The 27411-nt window shown below is 40.5% G+C and overlaps 1 protein-coding gene and 1 pseudogene across 2 annotated transcripts in view; one reads left to right on the forward strand and one right to left on the reverse strand.

Annotated features, from left to right (window-relative positions):
• NFX1 (nuclear transcription factor, X-box binding 1) overlaps positions 1-27411 on the forward strand; it is a 79626-nt gene that overhangs the window by 36724 nt on the left and 15491 nt on the right. Inside the window, exons 8-15 of one of the 2 annotated variants that reach the window (XM_060014892.2) lie at positions 2346-2445; positions 2529-2746; positions 8126-8223; positions 12094-12124; positions 17394-17476; positions 18925-19033; positions 23166-23285; positions 25221-25300. In XM_060014892.2, the coding sequence (XP_059870875.1) occupies positions 2346-2445; positions 2529-2746; positions 8126-8223; positions 12094-12124; positions 17394-17476; positions 18925-19033; positions 23166-23285; positions 25221-25300 (839 nt within the window). The remainder of the gene's footprint in view (positions 1-2345; positions 2446-2528; positions 2747-8125; positions 8224-12093; positions 12125-17393; positions 17477-18924; positions 19034-23165; positions 23286-25220; positions 25301-27411) is intronic. The other variant, XM_060014893.2, reaches the window with a different exon arrangement.
• On the reverse strand, positions 19519-21379 carry LOC132426836 (heterogeneous nuclear ribonucleoprotein A1-like; annotated as a pseudogene).

Raw genomic sequence — 27411 nt, forward strand, 5'->3', positions numbered from 1 at the left:
ATTCTATATGTAACAGTTTACATCTACTAACCCTAAACTGCCAGTCCATCCCTCCCCCACCCCCCCTTTCTTGGCAACCACAAGTCTGTTCTCTATGTCTGTGAGTCTGTTTCTGTTTTATAGATAAGTTCATTTGTGTCATATTTTATTTATTTTAATTTAATTTTATTTTATTTTTGGCGACATTGGGTCTTCATTGCTACATGCGGGCTTTCTCCAGTTGCGGCGAGCGGGGGCTACTCTTCGTTGCGTTGCTTGGACTCTAGGCATGTGGGCTTCAGTAGTTGTGGCTCGCAGGCTCCAGAGCGCAGGCTCAGTAGTTGTGGCACACAGGCTTGGTTGCTCCGCGGCATATGGGATCTTCCCGGACAAGGGCTTGAACCCGTTTCTCCTGCATTGGCAGGTGGATTCTTAACCACTGCACCACCAGGGAAGCCCTGTGTCACATTTTAGATTCTACATATAAGTGGTATCATATGGTATTTGTCTTTCTGTTTCTGATTTTACTTAGTATGATAATCTCTAGGTGCATCCACATTGCTGCAAATGACATTATTTTGTTCTTTTTTATGGCTGAGTAGTATTCCATTGTATATATGTGCCACATCTTTATCCATTCATCTGTGGATGGACATTTAGGTTGTTTCCATGTCTTGGCTATTGTGAATAGTGCTACTGTGAACATAGGGGTGCATGTATCTTTTTGACTTATAGTTTTGTCCAGATATATGCCCAGGAATGGGATTGCTGGATCATACGGTAATTCTATTTTTAGGTTTCTGAGGAACCTCCATACTGTTTTCCATAGTGGCTGTACCAATTTACATTCCCACCAACAGTATAAGAGAGTTCCCTTTTCTCCACACCCTCTCCAGCATTTGTTACTTGCAGACTTTTTGCCTCGAGGTATTCTTTAGTTTGCTTTTTGATTTCCTCATTGACCCATTGGTTTTTTAGTAGCATGTTGTTTAGTCTTCATGTAATCGTTTTTTTCTCATTTCTTTTCCCTTGGTTGATTTCTAGTTTCATGCCATTGTGGTCAGAGAAGATGCTTGAAATAGTTTCTATACTCTTAAATTTGTTGAGGTTTGTTTTGTGCCTTAGTATGTGGCCAATCCTAGAGAATGTTCCATGTGTACTTGAAAAGAATTTATTGTCATAGTTTTCTGACCCTTGATTCTTTGGTTCACAGCTGTCCTATGTCTCTGAAAAAAAGCCTCTGCTCTATTTGAGCAGAAACTTAGCAAAGAAAAGCCTGCTTGCAGAAGCTCTCAGTTGCTAGTGTTTGTTTACCAGTTTGTTGATTCCACCAATATTAATTGTATTTCCTGCACCTGTATTAATTCTTCTAATAAGTCTTTACTGATAATGAGTTTTAGAACAGGGGATGGAACTGCACATGTATTTACTGGAAGAGTAAATGTATATTTTAAAAATCAAGAGTCTTGGTTAATGTCTTTATTGACAAAAAGTTTTCATTATAAACTGAAAATGTAAAGTGGCCCTTATCAGAAAAATTATCTAAGTTGATGAAAATTAGTCCTTACCAGACTTTGTTACATATTAGTCAGAAACTTTTTTTTTTTTTAGTTTGCTTTAGAAACTAACTCCTTAAATATAACACATGCTTATTGCTGATCTCAAGAAATAAAGTAACCCATTATTTCTTCAACCCATAGAAAAATCTATAGATATTAGACTGGGTTCTCTATGCAGTAAATAAAAGTCTCAAGTTATTTGAAACACTTTTTACTCATTGTCAGTACTCAAACATGATTACTTCAAATTTAACAGTAGTAGAATACAAATTAATAAGGATTTTATATTGTGCCTATTTTTAAATTTCTTTTTAGCATCAGAGACTTTTTCCAGGCATTTTATGTGAACCCCAAGATATGAAGTATTAAATATCTGCTGCTTGGTTGAAGTGAGGATGGAATCCAGTTATCAACTCCTCCATAACTACCACCAGTTTAGCTTCCATCTCTTGCAACATCTCCGCAGTACCCCAGAAAGCCTCACAATCCATGGTTTTCAACCATGGCATTATGGACCAGAGAGTAGTCTTTTACTTTAAAGGATTGCTTCACTTTAATGCTCATGTTGAGGTGTGCTGCAGGGGCACCATGAGATATGGACAGAGTCTACCAAGGCCTTTTTAATTCTTTTTCTGTGGTGAAGCTCTTAAGTGGGGCTTAGAGCTGCTGTATAAGCCACATTTATTTCTGCATCAGGTCTAATCAACACTAGTGAATAGCATTTTGTGTTTTCTTATAGATTGTTTAGAATATTTTAAACACCTGTACAGATTACTAATCTTTTGTTTCTGAAATTCTGTTCTCAAGTATGCTACTGTGGCAGCACCTCCCGAGACGTGTTATGTGGAACAGACGTAGGAAAGTCTGATGGATTTGGGGACTTCGGCTGTTTAAAGATATGTGGCAAGTAAGGTTTGATGTTTTCCTCAGTTAGAATAAAGCTGTATTTTATGCAACAATTATGTAATAGTCTGTTGTTTTTCTTAACAGGGACTTGAAATGTGGGAACCACATGTGTTCACAGGTGTGCCACCCTCAGCCCTGCCAGCCATGCCCACGGCTCCCCCAGCTGGTGCGCTGTTGCCCTTGTGGGCAAACCCCTCTCAGCCAATTGCTAGAACTTGGAAGTAGCAGTCGGAAAACATGCATGGATCCTGTCCCTTCATGTGGAAAAGTGTGCGGCAAGCCTCTGCCTTGTGGTTCCTTAGGTAATTAGTAGGCATAAAGTTGTCTTTAAAAATATGAATGTAAATTTTTGGCAGCAATGGCTACTTAAACAAAATAGTACATAATTCTAGTTACAATATCAGAGGTTTTTCTAAATATTATGATCAAATTTATGTGGGTACTTTTTCTTTCCTCCTCAGATTATACTTCTGAAAACTCACATTTGCCCAAACAATCTCTCTTTCTAATCCAGGTATTTTATTGCCGACTCAGGACAGTTGTGGTTAGATACTATTTTGTGGGGGAGTGGGCACTGGGGTGTTTATGATTTCTCTTAGCAGCCTACACTAGTATGAATGCCAGGTATCGTTTTACTAATTTAGGGTTCAACAGGTGTTTAGAAGCATTTTCATATAATAGAAACATCTTAAAATAACGGAGTGAGGTGTTTAAGAACTGAAATTTTAAGTACACTTAAACTTCATTCATTTGAACCACTCAAGAAATGTCTTTCTCTACAGCTAGGTTTCCCATATAGCTGAGGATAACACCTCCTGAGCATCATTTTGGAGGGACATTTTTCTAAAATTTACATTCCCTTCTTTCTTTAAACAGAGGATACTGAAGACAATTTCTTTCCCCTTATTTGACCCAGAGTCATCATTTCCCTGAACCTCAGTTATTGTATTATGCTGAATACACTGATTTCCTCTGGGCTTGCTGGGGTTTCTCAGGCGATTTCCCCATAGCAGTGTACAGTTTGAATTGTTTTATTTATTTGTTGAAGCTTTTGGTTGGTTTTTTTCTTATGAATGCTTTCAGTATGCCTATGTGCCTACCTTTAGTGACTCTCCCTTTCTTCTGACTTGGGGCTTCTGATTACTTGGATATAGAAACCAGAAAACATTTGTTGGGATTAGCTATAGAGTAATAGTCTGAGCTTCTGACAGAGACTTTTTGAGGCAGTCCTTGGGATATGGATATGTACAGTTTTTGCAGTGACTTGGCAGCTTCTCTCCTGAGTGAGTGTTCAAAGGCTGTGTGTTTAGAAAAATGAAATTGGGCAAGTGAGTCTGAATAAGAGATGTGTTCCTATAACTAACTGTGATAAAGATAGAATCTTTAGGTTTGGTTTTGCATTTTTCCAAAAAGAGAGATTTCACATTTCTTCCAAGCACCCTACCTAATTCCTTTTCTCAATCTGACTTTAAAATTATGTATAGAGAAGAAATGCCCTCTTCTCATATTTTAATACATTTCAACCTCATCAGGAAAATCAGTTGTCTGTTGCTTCTCTGTGTCTACTGTGAAAATGTATCTTCAGATAAGCCCTGTGAAATAGAGATCAGATGACTTCCAAATCAAGAAGGATGATAAAGATCTTCCCTTTTCAGAAAGCACATGGGTCAGTTTTGTAAGAATTTCATATATAATGACCAGAAATCCTACCCAGAGGCTAAGATAGCTTGTTGGCATTGACAGAAAGAGGAAATGTGAAATAGTTAATACAAAGGGACTTGAGCAAGAGAAGGACAGTAACTGTCAGTATGAACAGACCTGGGGGTGGGACAAGACCAGCTCAAGGGACTGAAGAGTAACTGCTATATACCTCAGCAGAGTTTTAATCATGGAACACTTTTAAGGAACTAAGGTGAGTTGGATTGAGAATCTCAAAGAAAAGCCCATGGCTAGTGGTAACAGTGGCTCTCATGTTTATTCAGACCTGGCTTATCTATAGAAAGCTTGTTAGGTCTTAGTATCTCACCCAGTAGGAAATTTCCATCCTAGACACATAGCTTTAGTACAAAAGACTAGGTGGAGTTCTGCTTTCAGGATGGTAGCATGAGGAGCAAAACAAGCAAAGCTGGGGAAGACTATAAAAAAGCAACCATTTAAAGTCTCTGGAAATTGTCCTATGGGCATACATCAAATGAAGAAAATCTACCAGAACTCAGTAAGAACAGCAAGAGTGTGTGTCATTTGAATCACAACCTACTTTCTCCTTCCCCACCCCTTCCCAGCTCAGCTCAACAAAAGCTCCACTCAGGATGGGTGTGCCCAAGAAATTGGGGCTTCATGTACCCTCAGCTCCCAGTCAAGGGTTACTTGCTAGGAGGAGTGGACCACCAGCTTTCCTCCCCGCCACCTCCCCCCAACCCCACCAACTCCAAGTTGAAAAGGCTAAATTTCTGGTAATCACAGCTGACAGGTTGGGGATTCCCTTCCTCCGCACAGCCCACCCATAGATTGGAGGCTGTACTCTAGTCGCAACAGGCAGGAGTACTGGGGCCTCAGTCACCCTCACCCCAGCTCACTTGTAGGAGGAAGGTTTCACAGTGAGAGAAGCAAGCTAAGAAAACTAGAGGCTGCTATCTCACCCAGCACCCATAGTAGTGACTGAGTGACAGGGTGGGGGGAGAAGCAGTCCATAAGGAAAGAGTTCCAAAATATTCCCCAAAGGAACTGACTTTAATTTGAAAGAGAGTGTGGGGAAGTTCAGGCCTAAGGGCCCTTTAGAAAACAATAGCTCCTCTTAATTAAGAGCAACAAGCTAAACTATAGACCAACTGGTTCACCAGAGAGACCCAGGGAAGGAGATAACTAAGAGTAACCATGCTGGGGTCAGAACAAACCTCACAGATTTGCCTCAAAGACTACCTCTGCCCAAATTTTATTGGATCAGACTGCTGAGCAGTTTATGCCCCAGGACATTGTTGAAAATAATAGAGCAATCAGCTAGCAATTAGTGGAGCCTCAGGACTGAGTGTAATACCAAATGAGGCAGACAGCTTAACAGAGAGATCAGGGAAAGAGACAGTCAAAGAGAACCCTGCTAAAGCCATTGTCCTCCCAGGGTGACTGTGCACATGCCCAAGGCTGTGCCATCTAAAGAACAACACCAATGGCTTCATACTATAATAGAAATAGACTTCACTAAAATAGCTTAGCCAAGTCACAAAACAAACAAGTAGACAACAACAAAAAAACAAGCTGTGGAAAGAGGAAGCAGTATCCAGAGTTGCTGCAAACAATATATTACCAAAAACGTTCAGTTTCCAACAAAAACTACAAAGTATGCAAACAGAAAAAAAACAAAAACAAAAAACCCCACAGGTAACAGTAACTTTCTGTTTCAGTTTTCTGTGAGAGTGACCAATGTCAAATTTAACAGAGACTTCAAGGTAGCCGTTACAAATATATTCAAAGAACTAAAGGAAACCATGCCTGAAGAGGTAAAGGAAGGAAAGTATAAAGGCAATGTTTCATCAAATAGAGAATATCAGTAAAGAGATAGAAATTATAAAAAAAGAACCAAATGGAAAATCTGGAGTTTTCCAGTAATTAAAATTTTTAATTCATTAAAGGGACTCAACAGTAAGTTTGAGCTGGCAGAAGAAAGGATCAATAAATATGAAGATAGATCTATAGAGATTATATAATTCAAAGAACATAGAGAAAATGAAGTGAATAAAAATGAACAGCACCTCAAGAGAAATGTGGGACACCTTTAAGCACACAAACATGTAATGGGAACACCAGGAGAGGAGAAAGGAGCAGACAAATATTCAAAGAAATAATGGTGGGAAACTTCAAATTTATTGAAAGACGTTAATCTACACATCCAAGAAACTCAACAGATTCCAGTAGGATAAATTCAAAGAGATCCACACCTAGGCACATAGTAAAAATGCTGAAAGCCAAAGACAAGGAGAAAATCTTGAAAGCAGCAAGAGAAAAATGACACATTACATACTAGGGAACCACTATAAGATTCACAGCTGACTTCTTATCAGAAACAGTGGAGAACACTGCATCACAACAGGAAGGCAGTGGGATGACCTATTCAAAGTGCTGAAAGAAAAAAGTTACCAACCAAGAATCTTATATCCAGGAAAAGTCTTTCAAAAATGAGAAAAACAGAGTTCTCTGCTAGCAGATGTACTTTACAGTAAATAGTAAAGGGAGGTCTTCAGGCTGATACCAAGTAACCCAGATGTAAATTTAAATCCACAAGAAAAAGCAAAGAGTAAAGGTAATTGCATAATTATAAAAGAAAGTATAAGTGCATATTTCTTCTTCTTGCAACTGATTTAAAAAGTGATTGTATAAAATAGGCATATAATTGTATTGTTAGACCTACAGTATATAGAAATGTATCTGACAATAACAGCACAAAGGAGGTGGGTGGGATCAAAGTTGTACTGGAGTAAGGAAATGATACCAGATGGTAACTTAGATCTGTAGGAACAAATGAAGAAAACCAGTAATGGTAAATAAGATAAATACAACAAGTTATAAATACATACTTGCTCTCCTTTCTTTTCTCAACTTCTTTAATAGGCATAACATATAAAGCAATAATTTTGACATTGTATTGTTGAATTTGTAACACATATAAATGTAATATGTATAAAAATAAAAGCACAAAAGAGGAGAAGAGAAAATAGAGCTATATGGGTGTAAGGCTTCTGTATCTCACTGGAATTAGGTTGGTACAAATCTGAAGTAGATTCTGGTAAGATGCATATGATAAGCCCTAGAGCAGCCATTAAGAAGATAACTCAAAACATAATGGAACATGCCATTACCGGGAAAAAATGTTACACTGGAAAATATTCACTTAATGCAAAAGAAAGCAACGAAGGAGAATTAAGTTAACAAAAAAGACATGAGACATAAAGAAAACTAAAAGTAAAATGGCAGACATAAATCCAACTATATCAATACTAACATTACCGTCAGTGAATTAAACAAAAACCAGAGATTGTCAAAACGAATTTTTAAAAAAGATCCAACTATATGCCATGTTTGGGAAGCAGACTTTAGAGTCAAAGGTACAGTTAGGCTGAAAGTAAAAGGATGGAAAAAATACATCATGTAAACAGCAGCCATTGAGAAAGACTATGGATGATCCCTGATGGGGTCCTTGAAACAGGACTTGTCCTAAAATCTAGTTTAGCAGAATGACTAGCAGGCCACCTATCACCAGATGTTCATAGAACTTAGTGAGATCATGGATGATGGTTTCTGATTACTTACGATCCCCAGGTGATTTTCGGAGTCAAGAGTACTTCAGTAAGTCACCCATGGCTACAATTTTAAGGATATCCGAGTCTAACCTGGAGACTTGAGGTCTAAATAAAGAGTCAGAAGATCTGTTCTTTGACTTAGGCAGAGCATCTTGTGCTCCAGAGCATCTTGCTGTGACTAATGCTGGGCCCTGTCCTTGCTGGAAAAGGCTCAGCCTGCCAGATGAAGGGAAGATAGGGGAAGAGGCATTGATAGCATCCTTCTTCCCTCAACTCTGGTGATGGAGTTGCAGGGAACAGAGGTGGAAGACCGTTGTGGCTAGTTAATTTGGGAGTCTGAAAATGAGTAGTTGCAATTTTCATTCCCAGTTCTTTTCATTTTTATTAAAGATTTCATTCATACTTGTGAAAAGCTCTGCCATGAAGGAGACTGTGGACCATGCTCTCGCACATCAGTTATTTCCTGCAGATGCTCTTTCAGAACAAAGGTAAATCCTACAGAATGCTAGAGTTGTTGCCACCAGTGCCTTTTATTTGTTTGTTTGTTCGTTTGTTTATGGCTGCATTGGGTCTTCTTTGCTGTGCGCGGGCTTTCTCTAGTTGCGGCGAGCGGGGGCTACTCTTCGCTGCGGTGCACGGGCTTCTCGTTGCAGTGGCTTCTCTTGTTGCAGAGCATGGGCTCTAGGCACATGGGCTTCAGTAGTTGTGGCGAGCAGGCTCTAGAGCTCAGGCTCAGTAGTTGTGGCGCATGGGCTTAGTTGCTCCACGGCATGCGGGATCTTCCCTGACCAGGGCTCGAACCCGTGTCCCCTGCATGGGCAGGTGGATTCTTAACCACTGTGCCACTGGGGAAGCACCCAATACCTTTTAAATTGGTGATTGTGGGAGGGAAGGAATCAAAATAACCTCAGGCTTATTCCTGTTAATACTGTGTATGATTGATTCAATCCAGCCAATGTATACCGACATCTACTGTGGACCAGTTGTAGGATAGGTATGAAGGGGTATGGCACGCAAGGGTCAGAGACCAGTAATAGGCTTAGGGCACATATACAAGTAGCTTGACCAAATACAAGTGTGATAATGCTAGATGCCAGAAGAAAAGAACAATAGCACCGTTGCAAGCAGTTAGCTTACTAAGTTAGAGGGAACACAGTCCACAAGATCGCCCTCACTTCTGACACCCACTGCAGGAGTTCAGACAATTGCTGAATTAGAACAGTCCACATGACCACCCTCACCTCTGATACCAACTACAATCCAGTGGCCCCCAAGGCTACCCTCAAGGTTTGATTATTCTCTAGAAGAACTCACAGAACTCATTGAAAACTGTTATACTCTTGAGTACAATTTACTACAGGGAAAGGATACAGATTAAAATCAACCAAAGGAAGAAGCATGTAGGGCAGAATGCAAGAAAGTACCAAATACGAAGCTTCCAGTTGTCCTCTCCCCATGGAGTTGGAACAGCGTTACTTTCTCAGCGCTAGTGTGTGATTGTATGCGTGGGGTATTGCCAACCAAGGAACCTCACCCACCAGAGAGTGGGTGGTCAGTTTTTATTGGGGCTCCATCATGTAGGCATGGTTGACTGCCCATGTAGCTGATCTCAGCCTCCAGTCCCTCCAGAAGTCCACTACCATTGTGTGACCCAAAGCCCATGCCCTACATCACATCATTGGTCTTTCGGTGTGGCCAGCCTGCACCCTAAATCATGTTAGACTGTCTGGTGACCCAAGGCTCCAGGGAAACAATGACACTCCCATTAGGCATGATATTCCAAGATTATCTCCCAGAAGCCAATGGCAAAGGCCAGACCTCTCTTCAGATAGTGTTAATTTTTCACTATACAACTGTTTTGTCAATCTCTGCTTTCTGCCTGGGACAAACTTCATTGGACTATGTATTATAAAAAGTCGTCTTACCATTTTGGAATTAGTGCCCATTTCTGTGTCTGTAACCAGAAGAGGCAAGAAACTTTCCTCTGAAGTCTTTAGGTAATCCAACTTGGGGAACATACTGAATGTTGATCTGTCCTGCTCTCTGACGTACTTCTGGTCATTTCAGTGCATATCGGCACCTGTCCCAGCAGAGCACAGGCCTCGGTAGAGACAGAATTCTGAGTAGTTGATTCTATTTGTTAAATACAGCCCAAGGTCTGGGTAGCAGCTGACTTGCAAATGATTCTGAGGATATTGTCCATAAATTGGGACCTAGTTTAATAGGTAAGCTTCAGAATTAAAGAAAAACTTGTCAAAGTAGTGCAATTTACATGTGACAAAAGTTGTGTGAGATTGTGTGGGTTTTTTTTCTGAATGAAGTCACAATACATAGGACAGTAAAGGAATTTTGATTGTCAGGTACAGGACCATTTTATGCTTTGTAAATACCAGCTTGAAGACTGAGATACTCTGATTTAGTAATCATAAATTTAGTAATGCCTAGAGGTGCTCTTTGTAACCAAGAATTACAAACAGGGTTGGGATACACAGCTGTCAGTTTGCTTGTTTCTCCCCAACAATCCCTTTCTCTGTCTCTGTGCTTTTTTGCTTCTCATTCACTCTCTGTCCTCACTCCCCCTAATAGTGGATCCCATGGCAGTGAGTGTATTATTGAAAAGCTATGTGTAAACTGAATTTTTTTTGCAAATAAAAGTCTTATTCTAAAATTGCTGGAGGAGCTCACTATCAATATGAATTCTGTTAAACAGTTTGACAAAATGAAAGATCTCTTTGAAACACTGATAATCACCTCATTGTTCAGCCAGATTTTTCCTGAAATATCTTTTGTACTGGAATGGGCTTTTCCAGGGAAGTGAGTTTTCTAGATAAATAAAAACTTATTTCTTAAAACTTCAAAAGTTCTTCTCTTTTAATCACTTTGGTAGGAGTCTTTGAGAAATGTTTGCTCTATCTTACTACCTATTAACAAAGAACCCTGTATTTAAGTTTTTATTGGTAATTCATATTTAGTATAGGGATTTATGGGAGTTCTGTCTTTCCCTGCAGGTGTACATACCACTCCAGCATGTCATTTCTTTTTCTTTTTCTTTTTTTTTTCCTCAACTCCAAACAGCCTCACGTTGTGGGGTGGCTGGCGCCTGTCAGGGAGAGTCCCTTCCAGTTCCCTGGAATGAATGCGCTCTGGCAGCTAGCTGCTGGGCACTCAGGGAAGGGGCTGCCTCTGGCCAGGGTCGACCCGGCACGAGCACAGACCCCTAGGCTGGCTTCGCCAAAATTGTCACTGAACACAAGTTAATGCGCCTGACGCACAGTGAGGCCAAACAAATAAAACTTCGGGGTTTGGAGCAGAGAAAGGTTTATCGTAGGGCCAAGCAAGGAGAATGGTGGCTTGTGCTCAAAACCCCCAAACTCCCAGCATTTCCTGTGTACAATCCGGTGTTTGTATTAACTGGAGCACTCAAGCAATTTCATGAGTCACTTTTGCTTTGTATATTTAGAGAGCATATGGGGAATTTTTTCATGTCATAGAACCGAGCCAACTCATTGATTTACCGAAAACATTTTTCTAGCCAAGAAGCTTCAATTTCTTAGACATCTTCACGTCTGTTATCAACCCCAGCAGCTGCCCCCCTTTTTCAGGATCATTTTCACTGAGAAGAAATGTTTTTATCATTTTGCTTATTTCTGAGTACATAGCAACCTGTCCATGACATCAAAGCCAAATTCGGATGTAGGTGCTGGGCAACCAGCCAGGCTCACTCTCTCCCAAGTGACTGACTCACCCTTCACACAGCAGCCTCCCCACACATGTTATTCAGGAACATTTTTCAGCAAAATTACATGTGATAGACCTTTGAGGCCATTCACACATGATTGAAACCAGGGTAGCAAAACTTTGAATGGCAAAGGACTTCTGTATTCCACTCTGCTACAGTTCAGCTGCATTGCCAGGGATACTTTTGAGCATGTAGAACTGTTTGTTCCTGCATCAGATGGTGCTGATTGTTACATATTTTCAATTCTTGTATCTGCTTTTTATGGCTTTTTCTGTCTGTACCCTTGCCAGACAGTTATTTCTCTTTGCTTTGCATACCTTTAGTAGTCAGTCCTTCTTTCCGTTCAGATTTTATAATACGTAATCTGCTGTGAGTTTGGAGGTCAGACCACAAAGAATGTTATATTTGCATGAAAAGTTATTAGACCTGGGGCCCTGTTGTGAGTAAAGCTTACAGGGACTGGGCAAACGTAGCTCCAGATAGGTGAAGTTGGTGAATAAGTGACTGCCAGAGAAGTACTGGGTATTTGGGGTATGCATGTTACATTTAGCATTATACTGCAGTTGTGTTGTTTCATTTATTCCTAGAGTAGTTACTATTCCCTTTTCTTTCTCCATAGGAGCTTCCGTGTACCAATCTCAAAAGCGAAGGTATGACTGGGAAGGGGCATGAGGTAACTTTCTGGGGTGAAGGTAATTTTTTACATCTTGACAGGGGGATGGGTTATGTGTTTGTCAGAATTCAGTGAAGGTACTTTGTGCATTTAACTGTATGTAACTTTTACCTCAAAAGAAAAAAAAAAGAACCATAAATTGAATTCTAGTTAGTGAAATGCTGTAAAATACCAGGAAGTGTATTCATGTATGCAGCTTACTTTGAAAAGCATCCAAAGTTAAGATAAACTGATAGTTGGATGGAAGAATAGAGAGTTATGAGAAAAAGCAACTACTGGTAGAGGCTAGGTAGTGGGCATATATAGATGTTCACTATAAACTCGTTTCAACTTTTTTATATGTTTGAACTTTTTCATAATAAAATGTTGATATGGGAAGGGAAGGTAAATAATACCTAATGAAGCAAACTTTGTAAAAACTGACTCTGATGCTTGATCCCCTTATGGCTTGATAGGACTGTTGGATACCTAGAACAGGGGGACTCAGCCAACCTTTAGGCCTAGAATATTGTTTCTTCCTTTGTCCTTGATCCTGATACTCCACTTTATTATGGTTCTGTCCTTGTTTTACCAACCGTCACGTAGTCTTTGTTTAAGCCACCTTAAAACTGTTTTGGAAAAGTGATGGAAGATAAACTTATACAAAATAAAAGCTCTTAATTCTGGTCAGAAAGAAAGCTGTATTGGTTAAGGTGCTTTTGGCTGCAGGTATCAAAAAACCCAAGGAAAAATGACTTTAGCTCTCAGGAGGTTTACTGTCTCTTATAACAGGAAGTCTGGAGGCAGAACAAGTCCAAGGTTTTAATTACAAACCCAGTGATTCTAGGACTCCAGTCCAGCTTCCTGTGATTTTCTTGGTTTTCCCCTCATGGGTATAAGTTAGCTACAACACTTTCACGCATTGAGTCATCTCCCAGCAACATGTAAAGAAAAGAAGGAGAGATTATTCTCTTCCTTCTTGAGAGCAAGGAAGACAGTCCTGAAAGACCCTCAGTATGCTTTTTATCACATGTTCTTGCCCAATCCCTTCACTAACAAGGGGAATGGAATTACCATGACAGGCTACACTATTCAGCATTCACTCCTGTAATGGGGGAACACGTGGGTGCCCAATTTCTGAACAAAACTAAGGATCTGTTAGCCTGAGGAAGGTGGAGAATGGCTGAATATCTGCCTCAACTATCTGAATATTTGACATAACCAGAAATATCTTCCTCAAAACGACAGTCAAAATTTTGGTAATTAAAAAATATAATTTGAAAAACTTACTATATTAATACATAATTTTTAATAATTAAAAAATTAATAAAATAGTAAAAAGTAGAAATACACCCTCACCCCATTTTCCCCTCCTAGTTCCATTCCCCTGATAAAACCACATCATTAGTTTGTTGGGTGTGGGTCCAGATCTTTTTCTGTATTCATACAGGTGTATACATGTGCTATTATGGTTCTTACTAAACATACTGGAACTTGTTTTTTTCCCCTAAGTAATATATCAAAGACATTTTTCCATGTCAGTGTGTATAGCTCTCCCTCTTGAGAACATTCTTTATGTGGATATGCCATAGTATAGTTCACCATTGCTCTTTTGTTGGTCATTTAGGTTGTCTCCAATTTTTCCCCATTACAGATAATGCTGTAACCATCTTGTTACTTTTTTAGCTTATGATGAAAATTTTCAATCATATGTGAAAGTACAGAGACTAGTATAGTGAATTCCTATGTACCTATCACCAGTCATCAACAGTTATCAGCATTTTGCCCATCTTCTTTCTTCATCCATACCTCTCTTTCCTATTTTTAATTTTCACTGAAGTACTTTAAAAACAAATCCCAAACGTTATTTCACCGGTAAACACTTCAGCGCCTTCAGCACCTTTATTGAGATAATATTCACAGAACATACAATGAAACATTTTTTTGTTTTGTTTTGTTTTTTCTTTTTTTAATAAATTTATTTACTTTTTGGCTGCGTTGTGTCTTCGTTGCTGTGCACGGGCTTTCTCTAGTTGCGGCGAGCGGGGGCTACTCTTTGTTGTGGTGCGTGGGCTTCTCATTGTGGTGGCCTCTTTGTTGCAGAGCACAGGCTCTAGGCACACACGCTGCAGTAGTTGTGGCATGCGGGCTCAGTAGTTGTGGCTTGCGGGCTCTAGAGCACAGGCTCAGCAGTTGTGGCACACAGGCTTCGTTGCTCCGCGGCATGTGGGGTCCTCCCAGACCAGGGCTCGAACCCGTGTCCCCTGCATTGGCAGGCAGCTTCCCAACCACTGCACCACCAGGGAAGTCCCCAGTGAAACATTTTAAAGTGTACAATTCAGTGGCATTTAGTACCTTCACAGTGTTTTAAAACCATCACCTCTATCAATTCTAAAATGGGTTCATCATCCCAAAAGGAAACCCTTTGTTTACTGAGTTTTCATTCCCCATTCACCCCTCCCCACCAGCCCTGGCAACCACTACTCTGCTTCCTGTCTCTGTGGATTTAATTATTCTGAGTATTTCATATAAATGAAATCATATAATATGTAACCTTTTGTCTCTGGCTTCTTTCATTTAGCATGTTGTTAAGGTTCATCCACATTGTAGCACGCATCAGTACTTCATTCCTCTTTATGACTGAATAATATTCTGTTGTATATATATACCACAGTTTGTTTATCCATTCATCTGTTGATGGACATTTGGTTTCCTTCTTTTGACTATTGCAACTAGTGCAGCTATGAACATTTGTACACAAGCTTTTATCTGAGAACCTGTTGTAAATTCTTTTGGTTATGTACCTAGAAATGGAATTGCTGGATTATATGTTGGTTATAGGTAGAATTTTTTTAAAAGAACTGCTATATTGTTTTCTACAGTAGCTACACTATTTTACAGTCCCACCAGTAATGTATGAGGGTTTCATTTTCTCCACATCCTCTCCAACACTTGTTATTTTCTGTTTTTTATTACTACTATTATTATTATCACTGTTATTGCCATCCTCAGTGGGTATGAAATGATAAATCATTGTGGTTTTGATTTGCATTCCCTAATAACTAATGATGTTGGGCATTTTTTCATGTACTTGGCCATTTGTATATCTTCTTTGGAAAAGTCTATTCCTTTACCATTTTTAAATTGGGTTGTCTTTTTGTTATTGAGTTGAAAGAGTTCTTTATATATTTTGGATCCTAGACACTTATGAGATAACTGATCTGCAAATATTTTCTCCCATTATGTTGTTGTCTTTTCTTGATGATGTCCTCTGATGCACAAAAGCTTTAAATTTTGATCAAATTTATTTTTCTTTTGTTGCTTGTGCTTTTGGTGTCCTAGCTACTTTTGAAAGTGTATCTGTAGGAAGCATTACTTAAAATGGAATTGCCACGTAAAGTTTTGATAGATACATATGTACTCCAAAAGTTTATTCTCCCATCCACTAAGTGTGTGTGCCTTTTTCTCCACACCTTCACCTGTTCCATACATTAATCAGTCTTCCTATTTCCTTTTCTTCTTACAATTTTTTTTTTTTTTTTTTTTTGGCTGTGTTGGGTCTTTGTTGCTATGCCCGGGCCTTCTGCAGTTGAGGTGAGCGGGGGCTACTCTTCGTTGCAGTGCGCGGGCTTCTCGTTGCAGTGGCTTCTCATTGCGGAGCACAGGCTCTAGGCACGTGGGCTTCAGTAGTTGTGGCGCACAGGCTCAGTAGTTGTGGTGCACAGGCTTAGTCACTCCACAGCATGTGGGATCTTCCCGGACCAGGGCTCGAACCCATGTCCCCTACATTGGCAGGCAGGTCCTTAACCCCTGAGCCACCAGGGAAGCCCCCTCTTCTTCCAGTTTTATTGAGATATAATTGACATATAGCACTGTATAAGCTTAAAGTGTACAGCATAATAATTTTTTGCTTTTAACATCTTTATTGGGGTATAATTGCTTTACCATGGTTTGTTAGTTTCTGCTTTATAACAAAGTGAATCAGCTATACATATACATATATCCCCATATCTCCTCTTTCTTGTGTCTCCCTCCCATCCTCCCTATCCCACCCCTCTAGGTGGTCACAAAGCACCGAGCTGATCTCCCTGTGCTATGCAACTGCTTCCCACTAGCTATCTATTTTACATTTGGTAGTGTATATATGTCCATGCCACTCTCTCACTTTGTCCCAACTTACCCTTCCCCCTCCCCGTGTCCTCAAGTCCTTTCTCTGTCTGCGTCTTTATTCCTGTCCCAGCATAATAATTTGACTTACATACATCATGAAATGATTATTGCAATAAGTTTAGTGAACATTCATCAATTCATATAGATGGAAAATGAAAGAAATAGAAAAAAAATTTTTGTCTGTGATGAGAGCTCTTACTTCACTCTCTTAACAACTTTCGTGTATAACACACAGCAGTGTTAATTATATTTATCATGTGGTACATTACATCCCTAATACTTATTTATCTGATAACTGGAAGTTTGTGCCCTTTGACTGCCTTCATCCAATTCCCCCTCTACCCACCCCTCCACCTCTGATAACCACAAATATGATCTCTTTTTTATGAGTTTGTTTTTGAAGTATAATTGACCTACAACACTCTGTTAGTTCCTATTACACAGCATAGTGTTTTTTCTATACATTTCAAAATGATCACCGCAATAAGTCTAGTTACATTATGTCGCCATACAAAGATATTATTTAGTTATTGACTATATTCCCCACACTGTGCATTTCATACGCATGAATCATTGGTTTTGCAACTGGAAGTTTGTACCTCTCACCTATTTCTTTTTTCCACCCACCCCCGTCTCCTCTGGCAACCACCTGTTTGTTCTCTGTATCTATACTGTTTCTGTTTTGTTATGTTTGTTCATTTGTTTTGTTTCTTAGATTCCACATATAAGTGAAATCATACAGTATTTGTCTTTCTCTGTCTTATTTCACTTAGCATAATATCCTCTAGGACCATCCATGTTGTCACAAATGGCAAGATTTCTTTTCTTTTTTTAATGGCTGAGTAATATTCCATTGTATATATTCCACATCTTTATCCATTCATCTATCAGTGGGCACTTGGGTAGTCTTCCTATTTTCTTTTCTATTTGTTTGACTGTCTGGCAAGTGAAAAGTGATATTTAAATAGTATGCATTTTCACCATAACTAATTTATTTACATTATTACATTTGTATTTCTTCAGCCTGTAGTCACACAAATATTTGTTGAATGAATGTTCATGTCCTCTGACTTCTTTTTCTTCTTAATTGTTCATAGCAGATGCTACATTTATGTGTGACAAGAGGTGTAACAAGAAACGGTTATGTGGACGGCATAAATGTAACGAGATATGCTGTGTGGTAAGTGGACCTATCGTTAGGCAGTATCAGATTGCATTCATCTAGGGGCTGGGCTTCTGGAAGCCTCAGCCATCTAGAATGCAGCCCAGATTTGGAAATCACTGGGAGAGGCCCCTGAGCAGCAGTCAGAATGCTGCCCAGAGAGACAGACTGGTCCTTTTTAGGCCTCAGCCAGGTCAAGAAGTCAGCTGATGGCAACATGGAGGAAAGGAAAGAAGAAAGACAGAAGGCCTCAGGCCCCAGAGCTCAAGACCACTGGATGAGCATGTAGTCATCTGCAGGAGACTGTATGCTGTCCCAGCACACAGACTGGCTTGGCCTTAGCAACTCAGGCTTCAAGTTTCATATATTCCATGGGTCAGATCAGTAGGCAAAATGAGTATGGCTTTTTTTTTTTTTTTCCCAGAAGAGGGGCCTCCATTCTTGGGTATTCTTTCTTTCTTTTTTTTTTTTTGGCTGTGTCAGGTTTTAGTTGTGGCACATGGGTTCTTTGTTGAAGCATGCGGGATCTTTTTAGTTGCAGCGCACGGGCTTCTCTCTAGTCGTGGCATGCAGGTTTTCTCTCTCTAGTTGTGGCTCACAGGTTCCAGAGCTTGTGGGTTCTGTAGTTTGCAGCACACGGGCTCTCTAGTTGAGGTGCACGAGCTCAGTAGTTGTGGCACACGGGCTTAGTTGCCCCGCGGCATGTGGGATCTTATTTCCCCGACCAGGGATCGAACCTGCGTCCCCTGCATTGGAAGGAGGATTCTTTACCACTGGACCACCAGGGAAGTCCCGAGTGTGGCATTTTTTAAAAAACAGTTTTCAGTTATCTGAAATATTCACTTCTGTGGAACTAAATAAAGGAAGCACTACCTGGCAGTGGGTATTGTGTTATCGTGTGTGTGTGTGTGTGTAAACAAGGTAACACAGTACCAATAATAAAGTAGTACATATATACACACACATATATAATACACAATTGTTTTTTTAGCATTTATTTTGACAGTGTGAAGAGTGATGAAATTGTTCTGTGTATCAAGACTTACTTATAAACCAGTGTTTGAAAGTTTAAAGACTTCCTCTTATTACTGAATATTTCAAACATATATAAAAGCAGAGAGACAAGTATGAGTCCCATATGCCCAACATCTATCTTCAGTAGTGATCAGGTCATGACTAATCTTGTTTCATTCCCCACCTACTCCCCCTCCTTTGATTATTTTGAAGCTAATTCCAGATATCATGCGATCTATAATTGTGGAGAACTTCTTTATTAATCTTGTTTATGGAAAATATAAAATGGAGATAATTTTGTAAACATATATAAATCTCTCAGGAATTCCCTGGCAGTCCAGTGGTTAGGACTCTGCGCTTCCATTGCCGGAGGCACAGGTTCGATGCCTGGTCGGGGAACTAAGATCCTGCATGCAATCAATCAATCAATCAATCAGTATCTCTCCTCCTAGGATAAGGAACACAAGTGTCCTTTGATTTGTGGGAGGAAACTCCGCTGTGGCCTTCATAGATGTGAAGAACCTTGTCATCGTGGGAACTGCCAAACATGCTGGCAAGCTAGTGAGTGTCTTCACTGTATACTTTATTATATAGAGTTTTCTAGAAAGTCAGGAATGATATGTTCTGAGTGATTGATTTTCTTAGGTTGGTATGGATTACTGAATTAATAAGCCTTAGTATTTCAGATATATTGAGACTTTTTTTTAAAAGAGGGTATTAAATCATTTATTGATTACACATGATAATGGATGATTCCCATCTATAACTTTATCTGGTACCATAATTCAGTTTAGATATATTGCATAGGATGTGCCAACAATCATATTAATAACCAGAAAACTCTAACTTTGCTTGGGTGACCCTTTTAACAGTGAACTCCAGGTCACAACACAGTAACTGTCAGTTCAGCTGAAGACAATGGCTTCTCCACCCAAGCGGGTTGTAAATAAATTTCGAATGGGCCCTGGCATCACCCTGAAGGAATTCTAACTTCACATTGTTGGGGTGAAGTTTACCAAAATGGCTTCAGAGTAGACTAACTTTACACAGCACATTTTTTAAAAAGACACATTTATTCAGCTTCATGAGTGGACTATTACATTTAGCAATCAACAGCATGGGTGCCAAAAAAAAATCTACATTAAAACCCTTTGTTGGAATGCTTTACACTTTCTACAGAACAGAAACTAAAATAACCTGTTATACAATTTGTCACAAATATAGTCCTCGAGTTTTTTTGCCCATACACATGAGTATTGTCAAAAACATGTCTTCTTTGTAGCAGCTAGGCCCTGCCAGCGCTGTGCTTGGCCGAGTTCACAAATCTCTTGTAACCTGTAGCTTCCCTGTCACTTCCCTGGCTTCCTCTCCTGCTAAGCTTTGTTTCCTGGCAGTAATTACAACCTCCTGCCACTGCCATAGCTCCTGCTGCTGCTGGAACCACCATAGCCACCTTGGTTTCGTGGTTTGGCAAAGTATTGGCCTCCACCACCATAGGGGCCAGAACTTCTGCCTCCAAAGTTTCCTCCTTTCATGGGTCCAAAATTTGTAGATTGATTGTTGTAATTGCCAAAATCATTGTAGCTTCCGCCACCTACAAAATGGCTTCTGTCATTACCAAATCCATTACTGCCATCCCCACTGCCACCATATCCCCCACCACCACGGCTGCCACCAAAGGCATCTCGACCACCGACGTTCCCTCCACGACCAGAGTTGTCATTCCCACCAAAACCCCCTCCATGACCACCACCAAAGTTTCAGAACCACTTCGACCTCTTTGGCTGGATGAAGCGCTAGCCTTCTCTTGCTTAGATAGGGCTTTCCTTATTTCACAGTTGTGGCCGTTCACTGTGTGATATTTCTGAATGACAATCTTGTCTGCGGCGTCATGGTCATCAAAGGTTACAAAAGCAAAGCCTCTGTTTTTGCTACTGCCTCAGTCAGTCATGATTTCAATCACTTCAGTTTTCCCACACTGTTCAAAATAATCTCTTAGGTGATGTTCTTCAGTGTCTTCTTTAATGCCACCAACAAAAATTTTTTTCACGGTTAAGTGGGCGCCAGGTCTTTGAGAATCTTCTCTTGAGACGGCCCTCTTTGGTTCCCCAACTCTTCCATCCACCTCGTGTGGCCTCGCATCCATGGCCGCATCCACCTCCTCTGCAATGGCGTACGTGACAAACCCGAAGCCTCTGGAGCACCTGGTGTTTGGACCCCTCGTTACCACACAGTCTGTGAGCGCTGCCCGCTGCTCAGGTGGCTCCTCAGACTCGCATCAATTGTTTCGAAGCTCAGACGTCTGATGAGGAGCTTCTGCAGCTGTTCGGGCCCTTTGGGAGACTGACTTAGACACGACGGCAGTAGAGGGGAGAGACTTTAATGATGCTTACTCGGCGGTGTCCATGGGCAGAAAAGCTATTGAGACTTTTAAAGAAGTTATTCCTCTGTTGTCCCTGAATGTATGAAACTTGGGATGTAAGCAATGATCCTAAGATGGGGTCTGCTTGTGTTACAGTATTAAAAACTCATTCATTAATACACTACCAATCCCATCAGAAAACTCTGGGGAAAAGTATTAGGAAGTTGTCAAGCTCATAGTGATAAATGCGTATTTTCCAAAATTCTGTTTTCACTTGAAAGCTTGAATGTTATTGTTGGCAGCAAAGTCAGTTTTCTTAAAGTGATGGTCTCACTGTTAATTTTTCATAAACGTCTGCCAAAATACCCAAGTCTGAATAATCATAGTTTGTCGGCCACTTTTTCAAGTAAAACGGTGTGTTATGAAAAAAGAAGTTAATTCAGCAATTCAGCTCACGACTCAGAAAAGTACAGTTCTTTAGAATGACCAGAGGTCAGACAGCCGTCCATATCTGAGGGTTCCATATCCATGGATTCCACATCCATAGTTTCGACCAGGTGTGGGTTGAAAATGTTCAAGGGGAAAAATTCTAGAAAGTTCCAAAAACAAAACTTGAATTTGTTTTGTGCTGGCAACTATTTATATAGCATTTACATTGCATTGGGTATTATTAGTAACCTAGAGATGATGTAAAGTATACAGGAGGATGTGCATAGGTTGTATGCAAATACTACAGCATATTATATAAGGGACTTGAGCATTCTTGGATTTTGGTACCCATGGGGGTCCTGGAACCAATCCCTCCCCGCCAGGATACTGAGGGACAACTGTATTTTTGTGTGCAACAAAAGTGCTTGAAGCAGATACCCTATTTTGTTCCACAGAATATTAGAAAGACATGTATTTATGGGTCAAGATTTTTTTTTACTTCAAGGACTTTCTTAAGTGAAATTGTCATTTTTTATCTACTCTAAGTATGTGGCAGTGAAAAATACAATGGTTACAGTTTGGCACTACTGCCTTATTTGCGCTAATGCCCTGGCAGTATTACCAGCTGTTGCTTTTTCACCATCAGTGCAAATGTCAACATAGTGAAAAAAGCAAATAGTATCTAAGTATTATTATGAAAATAATTTTGACCTTGTGGACTCCCTGAAAGGATCAGGGAGTCCTAGGGGTCAACTGAGCACTCTTTGAGAACTGCTACATTAAAAGATTAGCCTATATCAGGGTTTCCCAACATACCTTCTGTGGAATACTAGGCCTACCATATTTCAAAAAGGAGTTAAGTGCTTTGTTATAAATCACACACATGGAGTTCCGTAGAAACAAGTAATGTAGCCTCTTACTCTTTCCCTAGCTGTTTCACATATATTAGCCCACCCCCACAATAAACTTTTGAGTGGACAGGTCAAAGTTTGGTATCCCCATTTGACCAAAAGGAAGCAATCTCAAGAGTCGTTAAGTTACCTGCCCACAGTCACCGCACAAGTGAGAAGTAGGTCCAGGACTAGAGGCCTAAGTCTCCTGCTGTATTTACAGGGCTCTTTCCACCACATTGTGTAGCCTCTGAAGAGTTTTCTGGAGAGTGCTGACTGGAGAAGAGCAGTGGGTAGAGGAGTCCTGGAGGGCCTGGGCTTTCTGACTCTTGGTCCGTAGTTGAGAACCATGGCCAAAGACCCAGCCTCTACTAAGGACCAGGATTGAAGAACTAGCTCCCCTTTGGGTCTGAGGGTTAGTAGAGCTCTTGACAAAGTGGGCCGCTTGTTGGAGGCCCCATGTGAGTTCTCATTTTGATTGGGCTTGTGAACTGTGCCTGGTGAACTCAGATGTAGCTCTCGGCTTCATCTCAACTTCATATTTTTATCATGATAGGTGTCAGTTATACTTACAAGAATTTTTTTTTTAATGGCTTCAGTGGCTCTCTGAAGTTTATATTCAAAAGCATATTTTTCTGTGTTTGTTAACTACCTGTGGCTTTCATAATCTCTATCCATTTTCCTAGCCAAAAAGTTAAAGAAAAGAATCTATTTCTTTAGTGGAAGTCTCCTGTTCTGTCAAAAGAGATGGTCTGTAGATCTTTTGTTTATAAAATACATGTAAAAATGTCTTGGAATACTCATTGACTTAAAGTTTGTTGCAAGTAAAAATTGAACACTTTGCCAGCAGCTCAACGTTAATGAAATAAAAACCTTTTTTAAAAGAGCAGCCCCCCAAAAAATTCTCCTCTAAAAATACAAGCCAAAAAAAAAAAGTGTGTGTGTAATTATCTTGTGCTTCAAATTCTCAAATTCATGAAGGGTTGTTTTGTTTCACCTGTGGCTTCACCAGGTTTTGATGAATTAACCTGCCACTGTGGCGCGTCAGTGATCTACCCTCCAGTTCCCTGTGGTACCAGGCCCCCTGAGTGTACCCAGACCTGTGCCAGAGTCCATGAATGTGACCATCCAGGTGGGTCCTGTCTCCTTGCCTCCACGCCTCACAGCCTGCTCACACTGTGTCATTTAGGATGTTGCATGATGGTCTTCACTGCTCTGAGGTTACACTGTGGTAGCCCTTCCTTGTTCCCTGTGCTCAGGGGCTGCTTCTGTGAAGATGGGTCTGAGATCTGGGCCACAGCTGGGAATCACAGTGCCTTCCAGTGCTTTACTCTGTGGATGTCAAACACACCCAAAGGGTTGGGAGAATCCCCAGCTGGTCTTGTCTTCTTTCTTTGTGGCCTCCACTTCTGGTGCATATTTCAAAGTTAAGCATCTTTTTGTAAAGTTAAGAGTAATTTGGTTTTGTTGTTGTTGACACAATATACGTTATTACATAAAAAGGAAGAGAGAAGGAAAGAAAATAGAGATAAAGTCAGAAGATTGAAATTAAATAATCTCTTATGTCACCTTTTAAGAATTATGCCCTGGTGTATATTTTTCAGGGCCTTTTTCCATGGGCAAAAATATATATTTGCTTCTTTTTTTCCTAAAATAAAAGTGGGATCCTAATGAATTTATTTTAACTAGATATTTTTCCCTCTTATTATTGTAATTTTAATCTCTCTCCTTATCAGTGAATATTTTTCTAGATGGTAGTACAGTGTCCTGTTACATGGATGGGCCATAACTGATTCAGTCAGTTTCATGTTGTTGGACATTTGTTTCCAGTTTTTCTGTGATAGACTGCTGTAGACACCAGGTAAATAGCTACTTGACATCACCCATTTTCTGTCCAGTCTAGTCACTGGCTTTCCTCTAGGACCATATTGGCCCTATCATTTCATTTTACCAAGTCCCAGAGGCAAACCTGATATAATTTAAGTCACTGGATTTGATACTTAAAATAAATCTGGCCATATGATTTAGTCTGACAAATAGACAAGCATTTCTCAATTTTTTAAGTTACAGAGTGAAAAAGAATTAAGTAACTTCCTCATGAAGTGGAAAGTCCCTCCTTTCCTGGAGACCTTAAGGCGGCCCTCCCAGCTTAGTTTGCAAACCCTTGCTGTGGTGTTCACACCAGCATGAAGTTAATGTCCAAACAGATACTCACCCACTCACTTGTACACACTTCCTTTATAGTCACTTGCAGATATTACAAATGAAGTCCAAATCCTGCTGATTGATGTCCATAGTGAGAACTTAACTATTTGTGAGTTGTTTTGTTTTAGCCTGCTTTCATTCAGCATTCACTTAACTTTTCTTGAGTGTTTCTTGTATATCCAGTATGGTGTCAGACATAGAGGGAGGTTCAGAGGAGGGAAAAAATAGCCCATGACCTTGAGGTTGTTCTGTTGTTTCTGAGAGGAAGAAGATGGTAGTTGAAAACATTTGACACAACTAGCCAATACATGAAGAAGGGCCAGATAGCATGGCAGCAAGCCATCTGTGTAAGAACTGAGACATCAGGGAGAGCAAGAGTGCTCAGGGCAGGGTGTGGTCAGCCAAGGAAGGCTTTGTTGTAGGAGATGAGTTTGAATGAACTGCCTCTTCCAGGCAGTAAAGAGATTGAAAGGAGTCAGAGGAAGCATGTTAGATGAGATAACAAAGATGTCTGAACAAAAGGGAGCAGTTGCTGTGTAAGGTAGGACCAAAAGAATCCCTGAGTAATGTGGACAGACCATGTGGCAGTGCCACAGGAGACGGAGTAGAAAAACTGCCTCCTCCTCTGCTTCTGTGTCTCTTGCCCCTCAGTTGGGTTTCTTTTTCTCACTCATGTTCATCTTTCAACACTTTAATATAAAGCCAACTACTTTTACTTTTCAGTGACCATTTTAAAAAGTACTCAGCTCTGAAATTTAAAAGTTCCATGTCATAGGCCATTACGATATGTGTAGTAGTCTATGTTTAAACATTATTCCTGATTTTAAACATTACTCCTAATTTTACCTTTCTCTTTCTACAGTGTATCATTCTTGTCATAGTGAGGACAAGTGCCCCCCTTGTACTTTTCTAACTCAGAAATGGTGCATGGGCAAACATGAGGTAAGTTTTCTCTCTCAAGTGTTCATTGTTCCAACCAGAGATTTATGATTGGATTTCGTTAAGAGGGTTAGCCTCATTGTTTCTCAAAATAAATATACTCCAAGAAGCAGAGATTTGCTGTTGCCACTTTTTTCTTTTCTTTTTCTTTTCATTAAGGTATAGTTTGCATAAAATGAAATGTACCCTTTCTAGTGTACAAGTCTATGAGTTGACAGAAGCATTTGTACAGTCATGTAACCACCACCACAGTCAAGATGTGGAGCATTCATTCACCCCCAAACATTCCTTTGGGCCACTTCATAGTTACTCTCCCCTTACCTCCAGGCCCGGGCAACCAATGTTGTCTGCCCCTGTAGTTTTGCCTTTTCAGAATATCACATAAATGGAATCATGCAGTAGGTAGCATTCTGAATCTGTTCTGCTCTCATTTTTATTTTTATTTTATTTTATTTTTTAATTAATTAATTTATTTGGCTGCTTTGTTGCTGTGCACGGGCTTTCTCTAGTTGTGGTGAGAGTAGGGGCTACTCTTCGTTGCAGTGCGCGGGCTTCTCATTGCGGTGGCTTCTCTTGTTGCGGAGCACGGGCTCTAGGCTCACGGGCTTCGGTAGTTATGGCTCAGTGGTTGTGGCTTGTGGGCTCTAAAATGCAGGCTCAGTAGTTGTGGTGCACAGGCTTAGTTGCTCCGCGGCATGTGGGATCTTCCTGGACCAGGGCTCAAACCCGCCGTGTCCCCTGCATTGGCAGGCGGATTCTTAACCACTGTGCCACCAGGGAAGTCCCTGCTCTCATTTTTAATCTGGTTACAATCAAATGAAACTCAGCCAGTTGGCCTTGAGAGCATGAGCCGTGTTCAGAGACAACTTCTAGGTTAGCCAGCATGGGGAGGGGTTGCTAGTCTGGGGAAAGGTGTTACAGCGAGAATATCCCAAGAGTGAGAGTGGGCTCTCCACCAGTTGCCACCGTTCCTTCTCTCTACTCCCTACGCAGCTTTCCATCCTGACTGATCGGCCATGCACCTTCCTCCAGGCTAATTGCTGCCATTACCATGAAGGACTTTCATCCTTATTCTTAGTGTCTAAGCTATATTTGGCGCCGCTGACTATAGACACTTTGAAACACTTTAAAAAGATTTGTTTATTTTAAAAATGCATATTCATTGTAGACGATTAAGATAATACAGTTTTGCTATGCAGAAAGAAATACTTTTAACATCCTGGTGTATAGACTTCCAGGCATGTGTAATACACTCTTTCCCCTACTCTATGAAGATTATACTGTTTTGTAACCTGCTTTTTTTACTTAGTAACATGTTGGCCAACATTTCTTGAAACTCTTGACAACTATGACAATATGCTTTCAGTATTCTTATCTTTTTTTTTTAAATAGTGTTTATTTATTTTTACTTGTTGACAGTTTGCTTTGTTTGTTTATTTATTTATTTATTTATGGCTGTGTTGGGTCTTCCTTTCTGTGAGAGGGCTTTCTCTAATTGTGGCAAGTGAGGGCCACTCTTCATCGTGGTGCGTGGGCCTCTCACTATCGCGGCCTGTCTTGTTGTGGAGCACAGGCTCCAGACGCGCAGGCTCAGTAATTGTGGCTCACGGGCCCAGTTGCTCCGCGGCATGTGGGATCGTCCCAGACCAGGGCTCGAACCCGTGTCCCCTGCATTGGCAGGCAGATTCTCAACCACTGTGCCACCAGGGAAGCCCAGTATTCTTATCTTGATAGACATATTTTTCTCCACTTATTTCCTGTCAGTGGTTCTCAAGTCATAATCCTTGGTATTTATTCTTCCTTTAAAAATCTCACTTCCTCTGAGAGTAACCATTCTAAGACATCCATGTGTCATCTTTGTGTTGATGGACTTCAGTCAACAAATACTTACTGCGTACCTGCTATGTACTAGGTAACAGGCTAGGTTTGGGTGATTCAGAAATGAACAAGACAGGTACCGCCCCTGCCCTTGTGGAGCCTTAACTCTGAGGCGGGAAGCAGACATGTAAACAGTCGATTATAAGTACAGTAGTGTGTGGGACTTCCCTGGTGGTCCAGTGGTTAAGACTCTGTGCTACCAATGCACGGGGCTCGGGTTCAATCCCTGGTCGGGG

Source organism: Delphinus delphis, chromosome 6 (assembly GCF_949987515.2).
Source record: "Delphinus delphis chromosome 6, mDelDel1.2, whole genome shotgun sequence".
Classification (NCBI taxonomy): domain Eukaryota; kingdom Metazoa; phylum Chordata; class Mammalia; order Artiodactyla; family Delphinidae; genus Delphinus; species Delphinus delphis.